The following is a 23,599-nucleotide window of genomic DNA, read 5'->3' on the forward strand; positions in this document are numbered from 1 at the left end:
CCGCAGTGTGCTGGCTGCGGCGGCCATTGGAGGGTGAACCAACGGCAAAGGAAGACCCTTCTCTCTGTCTCTCTCTCTCACTGTCCACTCTGCCTGTCAAAAAAAAAAAAAAAAAAAAAAAAAAGAAAGAAAGAAAGAAATAAAGAACTAAGCAAATTTATTACTGACAGGTACCATTAGTAAATTCAGTAAAAGGATAAAGAAAAATTTGAACAAGATCACAGAGGTATAAATCAAAAGATGAACATGAAGAAAAAACATGCAAAGACGACAAAGAAATGTAAGTTTCTGAGTGACAAAGTAAAAGAGGAGAAAAAAACAGAGGCCGTTGCAGTAGCACAGTAGGTTAATCCTCCACCTGCGGTACTGGCATCCCATATGGGCGCAGGTTCTAGTTCCGGCTGCTCTTCTTCCAATCTAGCTCTCTGCTGTGGCCTGGGAAAGCAGTAGAGGATGGCCCAAGTGCTTGGACCCCTGCACCTGCATGGCAGACCCAGAAGAAGCTCCTGGCTCCTGGCTCCGGATGGGCGCAGTTCTGGCCATTGCGGCCATCTGAGGAGTGAACCAACGGAAGGAAGACCTGTCTCTCCCTCTCACTGTCTGTAACTCTACCTCTCAAATAAATAAATAAATCTTTAAAAAAAAAAGAAAAGAAAATAAAGAAACAAGCTTTCGAGTTTTGTATAAAGTGCCGTTCCATTTAAATTTATATCCTGGGGCCAGTGCTGTGGTGCAGTGGGTTAAAGCTCCAGCCTGCAGTGCCACCATCCCATGTGGGCGCCAGTTCGAGTCCTGATTGCTCCACTTCTGATCCAGTTCTCTGCTATGGCCTGAGAAGGCAGCAGAAGATGGCCCAAGTTCTCGGACCCCTGCACCAGTGTGGGAGACTGAGAAGAAGCTCCTGACTCCTGGCTTCGGATCGGCTCAGCTCTGGCCATTGCAGACATTTCGGGAATGAACCAGTGGATGGGAGACCTCTCTTTCTCTGGCTCTACCTCTCTCTGTAATTCTGTCTATCAAATAAGTATAATAAATATTTATAATAAATATATAAAAATAAAATTTATATTGATTTATTTAAATCAAGTAGATGAAATAATTACAACTGTATGTTGGCTGAAACTTATCCATATTCTTTTAAATAGTACGGTTAGTCAAAACACATAAGTAAGCCACAAATATCACACTTAACTGAAAAGCATGTTTGCTATAATGCAACACAGAGTCAAATCTGCACCTGAGAAAATTACTGCATTCAGGAGGCAACGAATATTCTATGTTATCACTTGAAGAAACATCTACAAAGTAGAGCCACTAAGCTATGTATGACAAGACAGAATTACACACAAGGATGAATTCATGATCACCACAGTCCAACCTGTTTGTATTGGCTTGTTTAGACACGGCCTTCAATCTTTTCAAAGTTTTTCTAATAGCACCAGCATCAGGGAAATGGTGATGACCTGCAGCCCCATAAGGAAATCCTGGACGAACTCCAGGTGGAATTCCTCTGTAGATAAATATGCACAGTGATTTTCATTACTTTCTCTGAAATAAAGGGTTAAGTAATTTCTGCAGAACACAGACATACCTTTCTGGAAGCCCTTGACCATGTATTTCTCCTTTCCACCTAGCTTCATTATCTTCTGTTCTTTGTTTCTGCATTTGGTCAAAAATTGCATGGTAATGTTCATACTGTCCTCGAGAAGAATAAGATGATGGCACTCCAGCCCCTCCACTGCCAAAAAAGGGAGCCTAGGGATTAAATAGAGAGCTGTCACGTTTATCCATAAAAGGTAAATTTCAATGCTTGATTTTAAAAGCAATTACCTAATTTGAACATATTAATAAATAACTTAGAATAAAATATTTTCTTACTGTATTATAACCATTAACAATCAAAAGTAGTATAATTTGTTATTACCAAGAAAGCATAATTTAATGTGACCAACAACTGTGAAACTTATGAAAATCCAGAAAAATCTGGTTTTAACTTTTTTTTTTAAGATTTATTTTATTTATTTAAAAGACAAAGTTACAGAGAGAGGTCTTCTGTCCCCTGGTTCACTCCCCAGATGGCCGCAATGGCCAAAGATACGCAGATCCGAAGCCTGGAGCCAGGAGCTTCTTCCAGGTCTCCATGCGGGGGTCCAAGGACTTGAGTCATCTTCCACTGCTATCCCAGGCCACAGCAGAGAGCTGGATCAGAAGAGGAGCAGCCAGGACTAGAACTGGCGCCCATATAGAATGCCCGTGCCCCAGGCCAAGGCTTTAACCAGCTACGCCACAGCGCCATCCCCCTTAACTTTTTTTTTTTTTTAAGATTTATTTATTTATTTGAAAGACAGAGTTAGAGAGGCAGAGGGAGAGAAAGAGAAAGAGAGAGAGGCAGAGATCTTCCATCTGCTGGTTCACTCACCAGATGGCCACGATGGCCAGAGATGTGCTGATCCGAAGCCAGGAGCCAGAATCTTCTTCTGGGTCTCCCACATTGGTGCAGGGGCCCAAGGACTTGGGTCATCTTCTACTGCCTTCGCAGGCCATAGCAGAGAGCTGGATTGGAAGTGGAGCAGCTGGGACTCGAACTAGCGCCCATAAGGGATGCCAGCACTGCAGGCGACAGCCTCACCCACAGCGCCGGCCCTGGTTTTAAGTTTTTAAACAAGCTTCTAATATATATTTGATGATTCTATTCTATTAAGTTTATATGGCTTTTAAGCAGAGATTGCTTTGGCATCACACAAAATTATATTTAACAAAACTATTTGCATATGGTTTTCAATTTACCCTAAATCCTTCAATTCACCAAGCAGATATGAAGATATAAATATTACAGAGACATACTCTATGTGGAGATAAAAGAAGCTAAACATTCTATCTTAGTTTCTAAACTTCTTGGGAAAGAAAACAAAAAAAAAACAGAAAAATATTTCAATCCTGTGTAAATCAATGATAACAAGGACATGCCAAAGTATTAAGTACTGAGCAAATTTACAAAATAGAAAAAAATATAAAAAAATTATCTTAATTAAGAGCAAATCAAAAACATCAAGTGCGGAAGTCAACAGCATTGCAAGCAAGACAAAAAGATATGCCAAAAGATGAGTGATAGCCTTTAAAAATCACTCTCTTTTTTCTGAAATGTTGAGAACAGAAACCAGAATAATGAGAGTATGAGGAAGAGTTTCCAAGTGATAATATCTTAAGGAAGAAGTGAAGAAAAGATACAAAGGGCAAGTGCAGGTAAAGCCACTGCCTGCAGTGCCGGCAGCCCATATGGGCACCAGTTTGAGTCCTGGCTGTTCCACTTCCAATCCAGCTCTCTGCCATGGCCTAGGAAAGCAGTACAAGACGGCCCAAGTCCTTGGTCCCCTGCATTGGCAAGGGAGACCCAGAGGGAGCTCCTGGCTCCTGGCTTCGGATTGGCACAGCTCCGGCTGTTGTGGTCAATTGGGGAGTGAACCAGTGGATGGAAGACCTCTCTCTCTCTTTCTCTCTTGTAACTCTAACTTTCAAATAAATAATAAAACTTAAAAAAAGAGAGAAAAATATTAGAATCAAGGGGAAAAAAAACTCAGGATAATCCAATGAGATAAACTTTTTTTAAAATTTTTAAATTAAAAAAAATTTTTTTTATTTTTTTTTTGACAGGCAGAGTTAGACAGTGAGAGAGAGAGACATAGAGAAAGGTCTTCCTTTTCCGTTGGTTCACCCCACAATGGGTGCTGCGGCTGGCACGCTGTGCCAATCCGAAGCCAGGTGCCAGGTGCTTCTCCTGGTCTCCCATGCTGGTGCAGGGTTCAAGCACTTGGGCCATCCTCCACTGCCTTCCTGGGCCACGGCAGAGAGCTGGACTGGAAGAGGAGCAACCAGGACAAGAACCCGGGGTGCCAACGCCGCAGGCGGAGGATTAGCCAAGTGTGCCACGGTGCTGGCCGAGATAAAATTCATATTAACATCTTGGCACTGCAACCTGCACACAATCTTGTAAGAGGGCATGACTTTAAATAATCAGTTCAGGATAAACATGGAAAATTAATGATGTTCAAATAACAAAATCAAAGTCATCAGAATTAGGAAAGTCAAATCAGGCAGGAAACTCTATCAAGGGGGTCCTTACACATATCCTCAAAATGTACATCTTATGTTAGGAACCAGAATACTGCAAAAAGGTTGTTAACATCTCCTATGACACTGATTACTCCTTGAGTTTAGCCCAGTGCTGATATCATCACAACTTGACTTTGAGTGTTTAATGTTTCTCTTTAGCAAAAACAAAACTATAGAAACATCTCTAAAGATGCTTATACTTAAAGTGCTGAAATACAATATTAGAATCCTGAAGCAATATTATCTTTTGAGGCATAACATATATAAATTCATAAGCTGATGAATTTTGACATATGTATACACATGTAATCACCACCACAATCAAAAGCATATCCATTATCCCACAAAGTCCCCTTGTGTCCACTTGCAGTCAATGCTCCTGCAACCACTCATCTGCTTTCTGTCCCTATAAATTGGATTAATCTTTTCTATAATATCAAATAAATTGCATCATACAATATGTACTGTTCAGTCTGGCTTCCTTCACTCTGTTTTTGAGATTCCTTTATATTGTCACACGTATAAACAAACTTTTTATTGCTGAACAGTATTCTAATATATTTTCAAACAATAAAGACTTATTACAATCACCATTGGATCAAACTATTTTTATGAAATACATAATAAACTTCCTAAAACACTCTTAAAAACAAAGAAGGCAAAGAATTCTGAGATTTGGCAGATATAAATAATTAAAGACAAATGGATATATATTATGAAGAATACTACCTATTATTTAGAGGTACATCCTAATAGTACTAACTTTGAAATATTTCCCTTAATGTTTAGCTTTAATTTTATTTTTATTTTGGGAAATCTCTTTAGTTTGGTTCTTATTATACTAGCCTCCAGGCTCTTACAAACTATGCAGAAATCAAACACCTTAACAAGTTAAATATTCTAAATAACTAGTAACATAGGCTATCTTTATATCATGAAAACAAACTGATTAATTCTGAATGAAAATGTTACAGACGTTTATAAAATAAAGTAGAAATCTATTAAGCACATAGTATCTATTGAAAAACAAAAAGTTCAAAAAGCTATCAAACAACATTGACAAACTGGATTTTTAGTACTAAAAGGGGTCATAATATATTTTATTATGCAGAAGATAAACATAAAAGAAGAATGAAGGCCAGCACTGTAGAGCAGTGGCTTAGCCGCTGCCTGTGATGCCAGCATCCCATACTTGAGCACCAGTTTAAGTTCCATTGCTCCATTTCTGATTCAGCTCCCTGCTAATATGCCCAGGAATGCAGCTGAAGATGTCTCCAGTACTTGGGGCCCTGCCACCCATGTGGGAGATCCAGACAGAGTTCCCAGCTGCTGTCTTTGAAGTGGCTAAACCCAGGTTGTTGGGGCCATTTAGGAGTGAACCAGCACATGGAAGATACCTGTCTCCCTCTCTATTCATTATTCTGGTTTTCAAACAAATAAATCTTAAAAAAAAAAAAATCTCAACACTAATCACACACTTCATACAAAATGCCTGCCAAGATCTGAGGGCCTATAAAACACACGTTATTTTAGAATGGATCAAATTTTGCCTGAGTCATTCATTATCATCCAAAGGATAGTACTTTTATTTAATAGTATGATAAAATTGTACTGCTAAAGACATTCAGTTTAAAATACAGAATTGGAAAAATGTGACTCTTACTGAATTATTGACGTATCATATGAAAAATATCTTTAGCTCAAGAAACTGAAAAACTAATCTATAAAACCAAGAGAGTAGGCCGGCGCCACAGCTCAACAGGCTAATCCTCCGCCCGCGGCGCTGGCATCCCGGGTTCTAGTTCCAGTTGCTCCTCTTCCAGGCCAGCTCTCTGCTGTGGCCTGGGAAGGCAGTGGAGGATGGCCCAAGTGCTTGGGCCCTGCACCTATATGGGAGACCAGGAGAAGCACCTGGCTCCTGGCTTCGGATCAGCGCAATGCGCCGGCCACAGCGCACCAGCCATGGCGGCCATTGGAGGGTGAACCAACGGCAAAAAGGAAGACCTTTCTCTCTCACTATCCACTCTGCCTGTCCAAAAAAAAAAAAAGAGTATATTTATGTCTAAACAAAACAAAGCAAACTTTTATTCAAGTTATGTTTTGGGGAAAAGAAACTAGTAGGATTGGTAACCAACTAAAGTTGACAAATATCTATTGCACACCTACATACCAAGGTTAATGGATATGAGTCAAAGGGATTTACAATTTAAAGAAATGTTGATTAAGAGCTGATTCAATGATACAAATTATAATCATAATAAAGAAAAATAATAGTGTACTCATTTTCTATTGCTGTGTAATGAATTATCACAAATGTAACAGCTTAAAATAATATTCACTTATTATCTCAGTTTCCTTGTCTCTGCAATCTAGCTATGGTTAGTTGGGTCCCCAGTTCAGGATCTCATCAACCAGAGATCAAGTTGCCAATCAGGGTTACAAGTCTCATCTGAGGCTCAGGATCCCTTCCAAGTGCATGAGTTATTGGAAAAATTCATTTCCTTGTGACTGTAAGACGAAAGTTGCCACTCTTTTTCTTTTTAGTTCTTGGGCAAAGACCACTAATATCATCTAAGAGGCCACCTAAACTTTCTTGATATAAGAATGTTTGCTATCTTCCAAGCCAGCAGAAATGTATCCTACTGATTTCTCTTTCAAGTCTGCCATGAGGAAGTCTTACACATTACATGGCAGTGACTATTCTATTAACACTTTCACTACAGCATAACCTAATTGAGGGAACTTTTATACTACCATACTCACAGGTTCCATACTCAAGGAGAGGAAATAATACAAGCTATGTAGAGCAGGCATTGGAAATCTTTGAGACCATCTTATAATTTGGCCTCCTATCAATAGACATCTACAAAATGCTATGTGAGGAAAAGAAGAAGTACAAGACTCACATTGGCAGAAGAAAGAAAGGGAAAAGGAAATACTATATTATCCCTTCTCAGTTAAAAAAAAAATGAAGAAACTGAGGCTCAGAAAAATTAAGTAGCTTTTCTAAAATCATACAGTCTGAATCTTCCCAAAGGAAATGTTTAATTAAGGTACGTAGGTAAATGGTTATCTAGGTTATTGCCTATCCAGATAAAAGAATGTAGTAGAGTGAGGTCGAGGAGGAAGGAATGCATACTCTTCAAGAGAAACAAGTACAAAAACAAATGGATTTGGGGCTGGCACTGTGGCATAGCAAGTAAAGCTGCTGCCTCCAACACCGGCATCCCATATGGGAGCCGGTTCAAATCCTGGCTGCCCCACTTCTGATCCAGCTCTCTGTTATGGCTTGAGAAAGCAGTAGAAGATGGCCCAAGGACTTGGGTCCCTGCACCCATGTGGGAGACCCATAAGAAGCTCCTGGCTCCTGGCTTCAGATCAGCGCAGCTCTGGCCATTGCAGCCATTTGGGAAGTGAACCAGTGGATGGAAGTCCTCTCTCTCTTTCTCTCTCTCTGCCTCTCTTTCTCTCTCTGTGTAACTCTGACTTTCAAATAAATAAATAAAATATTTTAAGAAAATGGATTCATGGGCTAAATACAATAAGGAAACTACAAACATGTATATTTAGTTCAGCATGAATGGAACATACAGTGTGTAGTAGGGAATGGATAGAGATGAACTTGGAGAGATTGGCAGGCACCAGATAAAAATCTTTCGAAGACTTATCTTCAAGGCTACATAAAGTACAGAAGGATTTCAGCAGAGGTGTGACAAGATGATTTGATATTTGATTGTACTTGAGATTTCTCTGAAAGGAAGGATGCATCAGTTTCCACACAAAACTTTTAAAAATATGAGCCGGGGCCGGCGCCGCAGCTCACTAGGCTAATCCTCCACCTAGTGGCGCCAGCACACCGGGTTCTAGTCCCGGTAGGGGCGCCGGATTCTGTCCCGGTTGCCCCTCTTCCAGGCCAGCTCTCTGCTGTGGCCAGGGAGTGCAGTGGAGGATGGCCCAAGTGCTTGGGCCCTGCACCCCATGGGAGACCAGGAGAAGTACCTGGCTCCTGCCATCGGATCAGCGTGGTTCGCTGGCTGCGGTGCGCCAGCCGCAGCATGCCAGCCGCGGCGGCCATTGGAGGGTGAACCAACGGCAAAAGCAAGACCTTTCTCTCTGTCTCTCTCTCACACTGTCCACTCTGCCTGTCAAAAAAAAAAAAAAAAAAAAAGTGAGCTGGCATTTTGGCACTGTGGGTTAGGCAGCTGCCTGAAATCCCAGCATCACATATGAATACAGTTTGAGTCCTGGCTTTTCTACTTGCAATCCAGCTTCCCACTAACACATCCTGGGTGTACAGCAGAAGATGGTTCAAGTTCTTGGCCCCTGACGACCACATAGAAGACCAGATGGAGTTCTGAGCTCCTGGTTTTGGTCTGGCCCAGGCCCAGACATTGGGGGGGGGGGGGGCGTTAGCAAATTAATAAGCAGATAGAAGATCTCTCTTTATCTCTCTCTCTCTCTGTAACTCTGCCTTTCAAAATAAATAAATAAACAAATCTTTAAAAAAACATTTAAAAGCAATTTTAGCAATGTCACACATAAGATATCAAGATTAGCTATATATCACATAAGGACAGAAAAGCTAAGAATTCACAATAAATACTGGATAAGTTTAAATAAATATTAACTCTATGAAAAAAGTCAGCTATACATTTATTTATTTATTTATTTTAAAAATCAAGGTAAAACTGGAGAAAAAAAAATCACAGTAGTATGAAGGTGCTGAATGCCTACCTTTACTTCACCACTTCCACCAGCGCTTAACACATTCCTCCATCCTTGTTCCCTGGCCCTATTTATTCTCTCCAGCTTTGGGGAAAACAAACAAAAACCATTTCAAATATTTAATATGAAATACATTTAGTAATAAAATTAAAACCAGTGAGTGTATACCTTTAAAAAAAAAAGGAATATGTTAGGGGGGGAGAATGCACCACTAAAAAATGGATTATTTTCTTACCCTTTGCTTTTCTTGCCTTTTCATTTGTTCAAGCTTCAATAAACTAATCTGTAATGAGACAAACTTCTTAGAACTCTTGAAACACTTATCAACTACAACTTGGCAAAGGAAGAAAAATAAGAACAAAAAACTACCTGATCCTTTTGTTTCTTTTCTTTTTCAACAAATTCCAACCTTGTCTTTCTTGGGGCTTCCTTAAATTAAAAAAGGACATTTTTATCAACAACAAATTACTACATTTTCCAGTTTCATCAGTAAAGTAAGTACACAAATGGCAGAGGTATGGCCAGGAAGGGAGGGGGGCAGGGAAGGAAGGAAAGAGAAGTTCCATCTGCTTGTTCACTCCCCAAATGGCCCCAACAACTGGGGCTGTGCCAGGCCAAAGCCAGGAGCTTCTTAAGAGTCTCCCATGTGGGTGTGAGGACCCAAGGACTTAGGCCATCTTCCACGGCTTTCCCAGGTGCATTAGCATGGAGCCACATCAGAAGTGGAGCAGCCAGGTCCTAAACTAGAGCCCATATGGGAGTAGCCCACTACTCCACAGAGGCATAGCCAGCAGAGGCTTAACCTAATCTGCCACAATACCAGCCCCAAGATTTTGATTGTTTTGAAAAATTATTTTTGTAAAGTTCAAAATAAGTAGACAGATGTCTCTCTACCTCCAACATTTTCCTCCTTTCTTCTCCAGGATTCACTTTCTTCAATGGAGTTTGATGGGCCTGGACAAAAAGTAGAACTACAAATTAGATAATGACTTTAAGGCAGTCATTTAAATTTCCAAGTTTAAAACAATAAAAAGGCAAAGCTAATACAACCACAACTCTCTTTTTAAAGAAACACTGTAGTGCTTGATAGGTTGTCAAACAAAGACAAACAAATTCAGAGCAATCGTGGAAAACAGTTCTTTTTCCAATCATCAACTAAATAGCTTTGTCTTTATATACTGGTGCTAATTGTAAGTATTCTAATATTATGATAGAACATTGTTTCAAAAGTTCAATAATGAGGAGAGATAGGGGCCAGCTCTGTGGCTAAGTGGGTTAAAGCCATGGCCTGCAGTGCAAACATCCCATATGGGAGCCAGTCCAAGTGCCACCTACTCCACTTCCAATCAGCTTCCTGCTAATGCACCTAGGAAAGCAGTAGAGGATGGCCCAAGTGCTTGGGTTCCTGAACCCATGTGGGAGACCTGGAAGAAGCTCTTGCTCCTCGTTCAGCTGACTTTGAAGGTGTTTAGTTTTAGGTGTTTTTATAATATAGTAATAATGGAAAATAAAGCTGTATTATTATAGATGTTGCAAATATTTTTCCTGTTATTTTTGATTTTTTTAATTTATTATTTTATTGCACATAAGTTTCCAATTTTTAAAAGGTTTTATTTATTTGAGAGGTAGAATTACAGAGAGAGGGAGAGACAGAGAAAAGTCTTCCATCTGCTGGTTCACTCCTCAAACGGCCACAATGGCCAGAGTTGGGCTGATCCAAAGCCAGGAACCAGGAGCTTCTTCCGGGTCTCCCATGTGGGTGCAGGGGCCCAAGTACTTGGGTCATCCTCTACTGCTTTCCCAGACTATAGCACAGAGCTGGATCGGAGGAAGAGCAGCTGGGACAAGAACTGGTGTCTATATGAGATGCTGGAGTTACAGTCAGAGGCTTAGCCTAGTACTCCACAGAGCTGGCCCCAAAGTTTGCAACTTATGTATAGCTAAATCTACCAAGGTTTTCCTTTGTGGTACCCACATATACTGTCTTGCCAAGGAAGACATTTTAGTTCTCACTGTTATATTTGCCTCTGTAACTAAGTTAGTTTTATTTTAAAATCTAGTTCATTATCTGCAATATAGTTTTTAAATCAAGGAATGAGGTAGTATCAAATTTTTTTCACTGATAAAATCTGACTATTTTTAATCACTTATCCAATTCTTCCCTCTCCTTTTTTTACTATGGCATAAGTCACTTACAGAAGAGTAGATACAAAGATACACAGAGTTTAGCAAGTATCAAGACAAGATATGTGTAAGCACCATTCAAGACATGAAATGAACACCCAGAAACTCCCCAAGTAGCACTCTAAACTCCATATTGCTCCCTTAGAGGTAACCATTATGACTTTTGTGATTATCATCCTCATGCTCTTCTTTATTGTTTTATCTAATATAGTTTAGAGATTCTTTTAATCTGTTTGAGTTTTATATTAATGGTATCAACAATACATACTCTTTTGTATCTTCTTTTGCATATTACTTTTGAGATTCACTTATGTAGTTATTTTATCCACATTTGCTTTGTTCTCTGATATACAGTTTTTTAATTATGCAATTATCTTTTCACATTAGGTCTATTCTGCAGCATTCTGTCTGGAGGGTGGTGGGTATGGGGTGTTGCTATTTTTTTCCATTTTAATTTCTAACAAAATCTTCATATTTGCATGTTGATCTTATATCAGAGCCATTTTACTGAATTCATTAATAGTTTTCTGCTGCTTCACTAAGTTATTCTAGGTAATTAATTATATTATCTGTTAAAATTTTCTGTTTCCTTTCCTTCTAAACTTTATGTTTCTAGTTTCTTTCCTTTCTAATTGCATTGGCTAAGAAGGACTCTGTCACAACATTAAATGATACTAATTATCTTGTTCTTGACTCTAATAGTAATGATTCCAATTTTTTTTATCATTATATTACAAATATTATCAATACAAAATAAACATGATCCTCAATCAATATGAAATTAGATTTCAGAAATACAGTATTAAATTATAATGCTCACTTTTTTTTTTTTTTTTTTTTTTTTGACAGGCAGAGTGGACAGTGAGAGAGAGAGAGACAGAGAGAAAGGTCTTCCTTTTCCGTTGGTTCAACCCCCAATGGCTGCTGCGGCGGGCGCACCGCACTGAACCGAAGCCAAGAGCCAGGTGCTTCCTCCTGGTCTCCCATGCAGGTGCAGGGCCCAAGGATCTGGGCCATCCTCCACTGCACTCCCGGGCCACAGCAGAGAGCTGGACAGGAAGAGGAGCGACTGGGACAGAATCTGGCACCCCAACAGGGTCTAGAACCCGATCTAAAATATTTTTTAATTGCTTCTGTCTTGAACATATTCAGACTTTTTTCTTTGTCATTATTCCCTTGGACCAACTTCTTATGAAATAGAACTACTTTATTTGAATGAATATAGGATTTTGAGCCTGACAAAATGCTGATATTTTTATGTAAATAAAAGATGTAATGCTACCCAATAGATTGAAAAATTTATGAGAATATTAATTCTCTTACTATGTGCTCTTACTATGTGTTTATTGATACAGGTTTTAACTGAAGGCTTCATTGACATCGTGATAAACAGTACCAAGTCTCACACTTGATTCCACTCTCATGAATAAGTAAATACTATATGTAAGGGCCAGCACCGTGGCTCACTTGGTTAATCCTCTGCCTGCAGCGACAGCATTCCATATGGGTGCTGGGTTCTAGTCCTGGTTGCTCCTCTTCCAGTCCAGTTCTCTGGTATGGCCTGGGAGGGCAGTGGAGGATGGCCCAAGTGCTTGGGTCCCTGCACCTGCAGGGGAGACCAGGAGGAAGCACCTGGCTCCTACCTTTGGATTGGCATAGTGCTGGCAGTAGCGGCCATTTGGGGAATGAACCAACAGAAGGAAGACCTTTCTCTCTGTCTCTCTCTCTCTGTCTATAACTCCACCTGTCAAATTAAAAAAAAAATACTGAATTTACTTCCTTGACAAAGGAATCCATACAGTAAACTCTAAGAACTACTCCACCTCCTTACTGTATTATTAATTCTTAACTCCTAACCAATAACTTTGGCTTGTTATTTCAAATTTCACTTTAGATAATCTTGTATCTTACCTTACTACTTAACCCAAAAAGAGGCATGAGACTTGATGAAATCAAAATAATATTGAAACATCTAAAGAATAGTAGCTTTTAAGCTTTTTCTGAAGGCAACTCACAGTAAGAAACATATTTCTGGAGCCAGTGCTATGGCTTAGAAGGTTGTCTCCACCTGCATGTTGGCATCCCATATGGGCACAGGTTCCAGTCCTGGCTGCTCCAGTTCCAATCTAGCTTCCTGCTAATGCACCTGGAAAAGCAGCTGAAGATGGCCCAGGTGCTTGGGACCCTGCATCCACGTGGGAGACCTGGAAGAAGCTCCTAGCTTTCGTCTGGCCTGGCTCTGGCCATTGCCACCAGTTGGGGAGTGAACCAATGGATAGAAACACCCTCACACACACAATAACACACTCACACACACTCTCTCTCCCCGCTTCTATTTATCTCTGCCTTTGAAATAAATAAATGAATATTTAAAAAAAAGATTTATGTGAAAGGCAGAGCAGTAGAGAAAGTGGGTAGAGAAGGAGAAAGAGCGAGAGAAGGGGTAGAGAGAGAAAGAGATATCTTCCATCTGCTGTTTCACTCCCCAAATGACCACAACAGCTAGAGCTGGGTCAGATAAAAGCCAGGAACCAGAAGTTCTATCCTAGTATCCCACATAAGTGGCAGGAGCCCACATATTTGAGCTAATTTTTGCTGCCTTCCCTGTTGCATTAGCAGGAAGCTGGATCAGAAGTGGAGCAGCTGAGACTGAAACCGGCATTCAGATTTGGGTTTGCTGAAATGACAAGCAGCAGCTTAACATGCTGTGCCACAACACTAGCCCCTACAAAGTGACTCTTTATTATTATTATTATATTATATTATTATTATTATGACAGGCAGAGTTAGACAGTGAGAGAGAGAGACAGAGAGGAAGGTCTTCCTTTTCCGTTGGTTCACTCCCCTAATGGCTGCTATGGCCAGCACCCAGCACCGATCCGAAGCCAGGAGCCAGGAGCTTCCCCCTGGTCTCCCATGTGGGTGCAGGGCCTAAGCACTTGAGCCATCCTCCACTGCCTTCCCGGGCCACAGCAGAGAGCTGGACTGGAAGAGGAGCAACCGGGACAAAATCCAGTGCCCCGGCCGGTGGCACGGCTCACTAGGCTAATCCTCCGCCTTGCGGCGCTGGCACACCAGGTTCTAGTCCCGGTCGGGGCGCCGGATTCTGTCCCGGTTGCCCCTCTTCCAGGTCAGTGCTGTGACCAGGGAGTGCAGTGGAGGATAGCCCAGATCCTTGGGCCCTGCACCCCATGGGAGACCAGGATAAGTACCTGGTTCCTGCCATCGGATCAGCGCGGTGCGCCGGCCACAGCGCGCCAGCCATAGCGCACCGGCCGCGGCGGCCATTGGAGGGTGAACCAACGGCAAAGGAAGACCTTTCTCTTTGTCTCTCTCTCTCACTGTCCACTCTGCCTGTCAAATAAATAAATAAAGAATCCAGTGCCCCGACCAGGTCTAGAACCCGGGATGCCGGTGCCGCAGGCGAAGGATTAGCCCAGTGAGCCGGCCCACAAAGTGACTCTTAAGTAGCCAGCCTAGCACCATTCTCAAAATTTGTGAACCACAACACCAACTAAAAAATATAAAAGTGAGGCCGGCGCCGCGGCTCACTAGGCTAATCCTCCGCCTAGCGGCGCCGGCACACTGGGTTCTAGTCCCGGTCGGGGCGCCGGATTCTGTCCCGGTTGCCCCTCTTCCAGGCCAGCTCTCTGCTGTGGCCAGGGAGTGCAGTGGAGGATGGCCCAAGTTCTTGGGCCCTGCACCCCATGGGAGACCAGGAAAAGCACCTGGCTCCTGGCTCCTGCCATCGGATCAGCGCGGTGCGCCGGTCGCAGCGCGCCAGCGGCGGCGGCCATTGGAGGGTGAACCAACGGCAAAGGAAGACCTTTCTCTCTGTCTCTCTCTCTCACTGTCCACTCTGCCTGTTAAAAAAATATATATATATATACATATATATATATATAAAAGTGAATAATACATAAGCTCAATATAAATGACAAGTTTTCTAAATTTTTTAAAGATTTATTTATTTATTTATTTGGAAGTCAGAGTTACACAGAGAGAGAGAGGTCTTCCATCCGATGGTTCACTCCCCAATTGGCTGCAATGGCCAGAGCTGTGCTGATCCAAAGCCAGGAGCCAGAAGCTTCCTCGGATCTCCCACACAGGTGCTGGGGCCAAAGGACAGGGGCCATCTTCTGCTCTCCCAGGCCATAGCAGAGAGCTAGATTGGAAGTGGAGCAGCTGGGATATGAACCGGCACCCATATGGGATGCTGGCACTTCAGGCAGTGGCTTTACCCACTGCACACCACACCACCAGCCCCTCTAAATTTTTTTTTTTAAATTTATTTGACAGATAGAGTTAGACAGTGAGAGAGACAGAGAGAAAGGTCTTCCTTCCGTTGGTTCACTCCCCAAATGGCCGCCATGGCCGGAGCTACGCCAATCTGAAGCCAGGAGTCAGGTGCTTTCCTGGTCTCCCATGCAGGTGCAGGGCCCAAGCACCTGGGCCATCCTCCACTGCCCTCCCAGGCCACAGCAGAGAGCTGGACTGGAAGAGAAGCAACCAGGACTAGAACCTGGTGCTCCTATGGGATGCCAGCGCCGCAGGCGGAGGATTAACCAAGTGAGCCACAGCGCCAGCCCCATTCTTTTAAGACTTTTTTTTTATTTGAAAGGCAGAGTTACAGAGAGAGGAAGGGAGACAAAGAGGGAGAGAGAAACTTCCATTTGCTGGTTCACTCCCCAAATGGCTGTAAAGTCCAGCCTGGGCCAGGTGGAAGCCAGGAGCCAAGAGTTTCTTCAGGGTCTCCCACATGGGTGCAGTGGCCCATGTACTTGGGTCATCTTCAACTGCATTCCCAGTTACAATAACAAGAAGCTGGATTGGAAACATAGCAGCTGGGACTCAAACTGGCACCCATAAGAGAGTTGCAAACAGAGGCTTAATCTGTTACGCCACAGCACCAGCCCCAAGTGACCAGCTTTTAATTTTTTAGATATTTTTTTATTTATTGACAAACAATAATTGTGCCTATTTATGGGGTACAGTGTAATATTGATACATGTGTATCTTTTAATGATCACATTAGGATAATTAACATAAATTATACCACAGAAAGGTCTGCTTTTGTCGAATCAAAAAGTACTTTCTTTCCTTATTGCAAAAACCATCCTGTTGGTGTTCTACTCACAGTAGGATAATAATTGTTAACAATAACATACTTTTTTAAATGACCAGCTTTTACCTAGATTACACAATAATGTGGAACAAGATGGAAATGTTTAATGGAGACACTTACATATCCTGTGGTAAGTTATACAGAAGGATCACATTCATTTTCTGTTATTCCATATTTCCTTACATTTAAGATAGAAAAATAAATGGGAAGTAAGAATATCAAGCTGTTCCTCTGAGATGACACAAGAATTTTCACAACACTACTTCTACACTGAAAACTATGATAAAACATTGATAGAGAACTATATCATTCTCTTTCTTAAGGTCAGAGCCCATATACTGATATATTTTCATGGAGCTCCCTCTGCTGGCTTAATTAATTGTTCTTTAACAGAGCCTCTTAAAAAGGTAAACAACTGATTACTATAGTAATACAAATCTTGTGACATGCAAATGTTTTGATGACCTGCTACGTGATAATAAGCATCAGTTTATATTTGGTGATTGAAATGTGACAGACAATATATGTAATTAGTTATGGTTTTCCTCATAAACTTCTCATTTTCAAGGTTGAAATTTTAAAATTCTAAAAATTCATGGCCAGCACCATGATGCAGCAGGATACGCATGGCCTGCACCTCCCAGCATCCCAATACGGGCACTGGTTTGAGTGCTAATATAGGATCTCACTGTCTCTTTCTCAATCTCTATAATTCTGCTTTTCCAAATAAATAAATAAATCTTTAAAAAATCTAAAAATTCATTAATTTGAATCTAAAAGATGCTTTAGAGTTTCTCATAAAAAAAGAAGTCTTTTTTTTAAAGTCATGTAAAATCAAAGAAAGACATGTTAAAAGTCATATTTAAAATAATTTGGAAACTTGTTCCCCTTTAATACTTTTTGTTGTTGAGAGTTCTGAAAACTGCCATTTCTTCTTTTTTTTCCTATTTATTTTCCTTTTTTTTTCTACTGTGATAAAATATACTTAATGAAATACACCACTATAACCATTTTTAAGTGTACAGTTCTATGGCATTAAATACATTTATACTGTTGTACACAGAAATCTAGTTTTAAGTAAAATATGTTTATAATAAGCTGTATGACATCCCAAGTGCTGTTTACTATTTAGTTCTTAATGGTCTGGCTTAGAAAATTATGCTTACCAGGGCCAGTGCTGTGGCGCAGCAGGTTAATGCCCTGGCCTGAAGCTCTAGCATCCCATATGGGCGCCAGGTCAAGACCCGGCTGCTCCACTTACAATCCAGCTCTCTATAGTGGCCTGGGAAAGCAGTGGAAGATGGCCCAAGTCCTTGGACCCCTGCACCCGCATGGGAGACTGGGAGGAGGCACCGGGCTCCTGGCTTCGGACTGGCGTACCTCCGGCTGTTACGGAGAATTGGGGAGTGAACCATCGAATGGAAGACCTCTCTCTCTCTCTGTCTCTGTCTCTCCTCTCTCAGTGTAACTCTGACTTTCGAATAAATAAATCTCTTAAAAAAATTATGCGTACCTACATAAAAATATTTGAGGGCAACAACCTTGCCTGAAGTCCAAAATATTTTTAACTATCATCTGAATCATTTCTATATCTTTCAGAATATGTGAAGGATATTTATCATTCAGAATTAGTAATTGAAATCTGAAAGTTCAATAGAATACTGTGCTCATATTAAATGAAAAAGAACGTAACATTAATAAAATCAACATATTGTTTAATTCTATCAACCATTTGAAAACTCAGATTATAAACTTGGCTATAGCCAGTGCCATGGCTCACTAGGCTAATCCTCCACCTGTGGTGCCAGCACACTGGGTTCTAGTCCCGGTCGGGGCGCTGGATTCTGTCCCAGTTGCTCCTCTTCCAGTCCAGCTCTCAGATACAGAGAACCAGCTGTGCACAGTTTAAATTATAGCATGTTGCTTTCTAAAGGAAGCAGAAGGTTTTAATATTTCCTTTTTTAGAAGTAAACTTTTGTATCCCTTGTAGTTCCTATTATAAATTGTGAGCATTCAGCACTGCGGCTCAATAGGCTAATCCTCCGCCTGCGGCGCTGGCACACCGGGTTCTAGACCCTGTTGGGGTGCCAGATTCTGTCCCAGTAGCTCCTCTTCCTGTCCAGCTCTCTGCTGTGGCCCGGGAAGGCAGTGGAGGATGGCCCAGGTCCTTGGGCCCTGCACCCGCATGGGAGACCAGGAGGAAACACCTGGCTCTTGGCTTCGGTTCAGCGCGGTGCACCTGCCACAGCAGCTATTGGGGGTTGAACCAACGGAAAAGGAAGACTTTTCTCTCTGTCTCTCTCTCTCTCACTGTCTACTCTGCCTGTCAAAAAACAAAAACAAAAAACAAAAACAAAAAAACAAACACTTGGCTACAATCCCGTTCAAAGGTGAGGCGTTTCTGTTTCATCATGAATTCAGTCTCCCCAATACTTCTGATCTCTCCAGTTAGGCTAAAAGGATCAAGAGATGCAACAACTCTACTTCTACAAGACTATCCAAGTATGTATTCCTTACTGATTTAATGACACAAAGATTAATACACCTCACTACTCTGCTCCTCTATGAATGGCAGTTTTATTCCCTGGGAGGATAAAAATTATGCATGTGAATATTCCCAGCGACATTTGCAGGTGATATTTTCACCGAGACCAAGTGGAATTTTTTTTTTTAAGAACTATTTAATTATTTGAAAGGCAGAATTACAGAGAGGCAGAGGCAGAGAGAAAGAGAGAGAGGTCTTCCATCCTATGGTTTACTCCCCAGAAGGCCTCAATGGCTGGAGCTGTGCTGATCCAAAGCCAGGAGCCAAGAGCTTCTTCCAGGTCTCCCACACAGGTGCAGGGGCCAAAGGACACGGGCCATCTTCTCTTGCTTTCCCAGGCCATAGCAGAGAGCTAGATTGAAAGTGGAGCAGCCAGGACTTGAACTGGCACCCATATGGGATGCCAGCACTGTAGGTGGCGGCTTTACCTGCTACACCACAGTGCTGGCCCCCCTTCCAATTCTTTTCAATTTTTCTCAATGAAATACAAAGTAAGACTTGGTCTTTGTGAGGAATAAGCAGAAGGGAGAGTAATGTTCTAAGGAACTACTGTAAGGTGGTCAGAAGGTGCTAATTTTTTGTTAGTTTGTTTGTTTGACAGGCAGAGTTAGACAGTGAGAGAGAGAGACAGAGAGAAAGGTCTTCCTTCCGTTGGTTTACTCCCCTAATGGCCGCTACTGCCGGCATGCTGCGCCAATCCGAAGCCAGGAGCCAGGTGCTTCCTCTTGGTCTCCAGTGCGGGTGTAGGGCCCAAGCACTTGGGCCATCCTCCACTGCCCTCCTGGGCCACAGCAGAGAGCTGGACTGGAAGAGGAGCAACCGAGACAGAACTGGGGCCCCAACCAGGACTAGAACCCAGGGTGCCGGCGCTGCAGGCGGAGGATTAGCCTAGTGAGCGGTGGCGCTGGCCAAGAAGGTGCTAATTCAATGTTGATTACAAATATTAAGTTCAACCAGTTGGAGAGCCACACATATTTTTCAGCCACATCCCTCTACCAAGTTCAGGCAGAAAGTGGGAAAAAGACCATATTTCACCAAGTAAAATTTTTGGCAGATTATTTGTAATAACAGAAGAAAAGAGCAAGGTTGTTGAGGTCTTGGAAATTACTCTGATGAGAGAACATGAAATCTAAAGCAGATAAGTAAAATAAAAACAAGAAGAGAGACAGGAAAAAAACTAGTAGGATCCATGAATCCAAATGTGACAAAGCAGATTTGGAGGCAGACTCCTAGAGGAATAAGCTATAAACATTGGAAATATAGGTTACAGATAAGTATGTTTAAGACTGAGGAAGAATTACTATTACAGGTTCTGGAGTGGGTAATGTGATATAGCAAGTTAAGCCACTGACTGGGATACCCACATTCCGTATCAGAGTGCCAGCTGGTAAACTGGCTATTCCACTTCCAATTCAGTTTCCTGCTGGTGCATCCTGGGGGTCTGCAGAAGTTGGCTTGAGTGCTTGGGTCTCTGCCTCCTATGTAGCAGACTGAGAGTTCAGGTCTATGCCACAGTGCTAGCCCAAAGGTAGACATTTTTTAACCCAAGCCCAGTGGGTTAAAGCCCTCCCACAGCACCAGCATCCCATATGGGTGCTCTCATATGAGTGCTCCCATATGAGTCCTGGCTACTCTACTTCCAATCCAGCTCCCTGCTAAATGTGCCTGGGAAAGCATCAGAGGACAACCCAAGCCCTTGGGCCCCTATACCTCCATGGGAGACCCAGGAGAAACTCCTGGCTCCTGGCTTTGGATCAGCTCAACTCCAGCTGTTGCAGCCTTTGGGGAGTGAACAAGCAAATGGAAGACCTTTCTCTCTCCATCTCTGCCTCTCTCTGTAACTCTTTCAAATAAATAAAATAAATCTTTTTTTTAAAAAAAGTGAATGTCCTTTCTTAAAAAAATATGCCAAATCTGAAATGTTCTAAACACAAAAAGACCTGACATCATGCCATCATGCCACAAGTGGAAAATTCACACTTGACCTCAAATAATAGGTCACAGTGAAAAGGCAGGTGCACTACAAATAAAATATACATTTTAATGAAACAAATAAATTTCATCACCCCAAGATGTCTCAGTATTTGTATCTGCAAATATTGCTAAATAAAAACAAAAATCTGTGGCTAGAATTGCAGTGTAGGAGGTTAATCTACCACCTGAAATGCTGGCATCCCATATGAGTGCTGGTTCAAGTCCAAGGTGCTCCACTTCCAATCCAGCTCCCTATTAATACACCTGGGAAGCAGCAGAAGATGGGCCAAGTGCTTGGGCCCCTGCCACCCATGTGGAAGTGGCAGGAACTTCTGGATGGAATACCAGGCTCCTGGCTTTGGCCTGGTCCAGCTCTGGCATTGCAGCCATTTGGGGAGTGAATCAGTAAAAAGCTCTCTCTCTCTCTCCATCTCTCCCTATCTCTAACTCTGCCTTTGTCTTTCAGATACACACACACACACACACACACACACACACACACCTCCAAGATCTGAAACACTTCTGGTCTCAAACATTCAGACAACAGATACTCCACTTGTAATGACAATGACATATTAAATGGCACAACTATTTATGACAGTTCTCAGGTAAATTAGGAGGCTTTAAGATAACTGAAAGAAAATGATCACGAAAATAAAAGGTCATACACTATAGGAAATATCATCTTTTTGGATACTGAAATGACCAAGGATTATGACACTGTTGAGAAGCAGCAGTTTGTAATAAAAAGCATCAAAATGGGGATTGGGTGAGTATAGGGCACAGGGAGAGTCTGTCAATGAGAAATAAGGAAATCACCTCCTTCATTCTACCTTTAAACCCAGTGATATGAAGGGATTAGAGAGAAAATAGCCACTAAGAGACCTGCAGAAGAACGTGTGCAGGGACAATTCAGGTTTGGGAATAAAAAAGGTGAAGATAATCTTTAGAAGTTTAGAATTTTTTGCTAATTGGAGGTTTTGCTGATGATGTTTTGTAAGAGGACTTTGTGGTAGAGTTTAAGAAACCGTGCAGAAGGGATAGCTGGCAAACCAGGGTATGACCAGAATCTTTACGAGATGAGAGACCAAGTAATAAGGGAAAGCCCAGAGCCCTAGGCTTCCTGTGGTGACTAAAGTAAAGAGGAAAAAAAGTAAAAGAAATGGTAGAGTTGGCCCACTTACACCTGAATAAATGTAATATAACAAAAGGAAAAATAGATAAAATTGGTTCCAATTATTATATTGCCCCTCAGCTCCAAATATACCTTCATTGCCCTGCCTGTGATACTGAAGCCAAACACTATCAACATTTCTTCTTTGCTTTGCCAATACAAAACCACCTTGCTTTTTCAAGAGATGTAAGAACACTGTAAAAGGAAAGAGCTTCTCTCTCTGGTTCAAGAATTTCCTTTCTTCTTGTTACTACATCATCTGGGACACACAGGGCACTCATCTCTGCAGGCATCTTCCAGCAGAGTTCTGCCAGTGCCCCTCCCAGCATCCCCGTGAATTTCAGCAGCACCCCTAATGACAGCTTCCTATGGAACTTTGCTAATGCCCTAGCCACATCCCAGCTTGCTTCTCAAAGAGTTCAGCAAGTTGCCCCCAGAATCCCAGCAATCTTCTCAGTGAGTTCAATGGTTCCAACCCACTTCTGAGTCCAGGCATTTTCCCAGGCCATTTTATCAGTTCACAACAGTTTGCTATTTGCTATCCTTAAATAGTGGCAGGTTTAAGAACTCTACTATCTAGTGGGCTACAGTCGTAACCTCCCTAATCAAGTCTGAACCTCAGCCTTAATGATGAGGTTGAGGGGCTGGCTCTGTGGCATAGCGGGTAAAGCCGCCACCTGCAGTGCTAGCATCCCATATGAGAGCCAGTTTGAGTCCCGGCTGGTCCACTTTCAATCCAGCTTTCTGCTGTAGCTTAGGAAAGCAGTAGAAGATGGTCCCAAGCCCTTGGGCCCTTGCACTGATGTGGGAGACCCGGAAGAAGCTCTTAACTCCTGGCTTCTGATAGGCGCAGCTCCGGCCGAGGTGGCCATTTGGGGAGTGAACCAGCAGGTGGAAGACCTCTCTCTCTCTGCCTCTCCTTCTATCTCTGTGTAACTCTGACTTTCAAATATATAAATAAATCTTTAAAAAAGGATGAGGTTGAAGAATCTTAAAAAATTTCTTCCTTTTTTGAGAACTCTGCCTCAGCACTAGGAGTAGCACCAGCTTCCTACAGCTGCAATTTCTGAATTCTGAATTCCTTTTACTTCTTAAAGGTTAATTCCTCAAAAATAGTTAACAATTATGTATATTAAATTTTTTCCTGTTCAAATAATTCCATGGGGCCAGCACCGTGGTGCAGTGGGTTAAGCCACTACCTACAGCAATAGTATCTTGTGTGTGTGCTGGTTCAAATCCTGGCAGTTCCACTTCTGATCCAGCTCCCCATTAATGCACCTAGAAAAGCAGCAGAATATGGTCCAAGCGCTTGCACCCCTGCACACATGTGGGAGACCTGGATGAAGCTCCTAGCTCTTAGTGTCTGGCCCAGCCCTGGCTGTTACCAACCATTTGGGAATTGAACCATTAGATGAAAGATCTCTCTCTCTACTCTAATTCTGCTTTTCAAATAGATAAATCTTTTTTTTTTAATTTTTTTTTTTGACAGGCAGAGTGGACAGTGAGAGAGAGAGAGAGAGACAGAAAGGACTTCCTTTGCCGTTGGTTCACCCCCGCCCCCACAATGGCCGCTGTGGCCTGCGCGCTGCGCTGATCTGAAGCCAGGAGCCAGGTGCTCCCTCCTGGTCTCCCATGCTGGTGCAGGCCCCAAGGACTCGGGCCATCCACCACTGCACTCCCGGGCCACAGCAGAGAGCTGGACTGGAAGAGGAGCAACCGGGACAGAATCCGGCGCCCCGACTGGGACTAGAACCCAGTGTGC

The 23,599-nt window shown here is 42.2% G+C and overlaps 1 protein-coding gene across 21 annotated transcripts in view; it reads right to left on the reverse strand.

Moving 5' to 3' along the window:
• NEK1 (NIMA related kinase 1) overlaps window positions 1-23,599 on the reverse strand; it is a 209,821-nt gene that overhangs the window by 147,262 nt on the left and 38,960 nt on the right. For 15 of the 21 annotated variants that reach the window (XR_011386261.1, XR_011386260.1, XR_011386263.1 and 12 more), the window contains 6 exons: window positions 9,730-9,789; window positions 9,205-9,264; window positions 9,071-9,118; window positions 8,845-8,919; window positions 1,592-1,755; window positions 1,379-1,510 (listed from right to left, as the gene is read on the reverse strand). Coding sequence is in view for 14 of the 21 variants with exons in the window: in XM_051842564.2 (XP_051698524.2) it covers window positions 1,379-1,510; window positions 1,592-1,755; window positions 8,845-8,919; window positions 9,071-9,118; window positions 9,205-9,264; window positions 9,730-9,789 (539 nt within the window). In the remaining 7 variants the exon portion in view is untranslated. Of the gene's footprint in view, window positions 1-1,378; window positions 1,511-1,591; window positions 1,756-2,419; window positions 2,554-8,844; window positions 8,920-9,070; window positions 9,119-9,204; window positions 9,265-9,729; window positions 9,790-23,599 lie in introns of all 21 variants that reach the window. The other 6 variants (XR_011386262.1, XM_070068291.1, XM_008249738.4 and 3 more) reach the window with 2 other exon arrangements.

The sequence above is a fragment of the Oryctolagus cuniculus genome, chromosome 2 (assembly GCF_964237555.1).
Source record: "Oryctolagus cuniculus chromosome 2, mOryCun1.1, whole genome shotgun sequence".
Lineage (NCBI taxonomy): Eukaryota > Metazoa > Chordata > Mammalia > Lagomorpha > Leporidae > Oryctolagus > Oryctolagus cuniculus.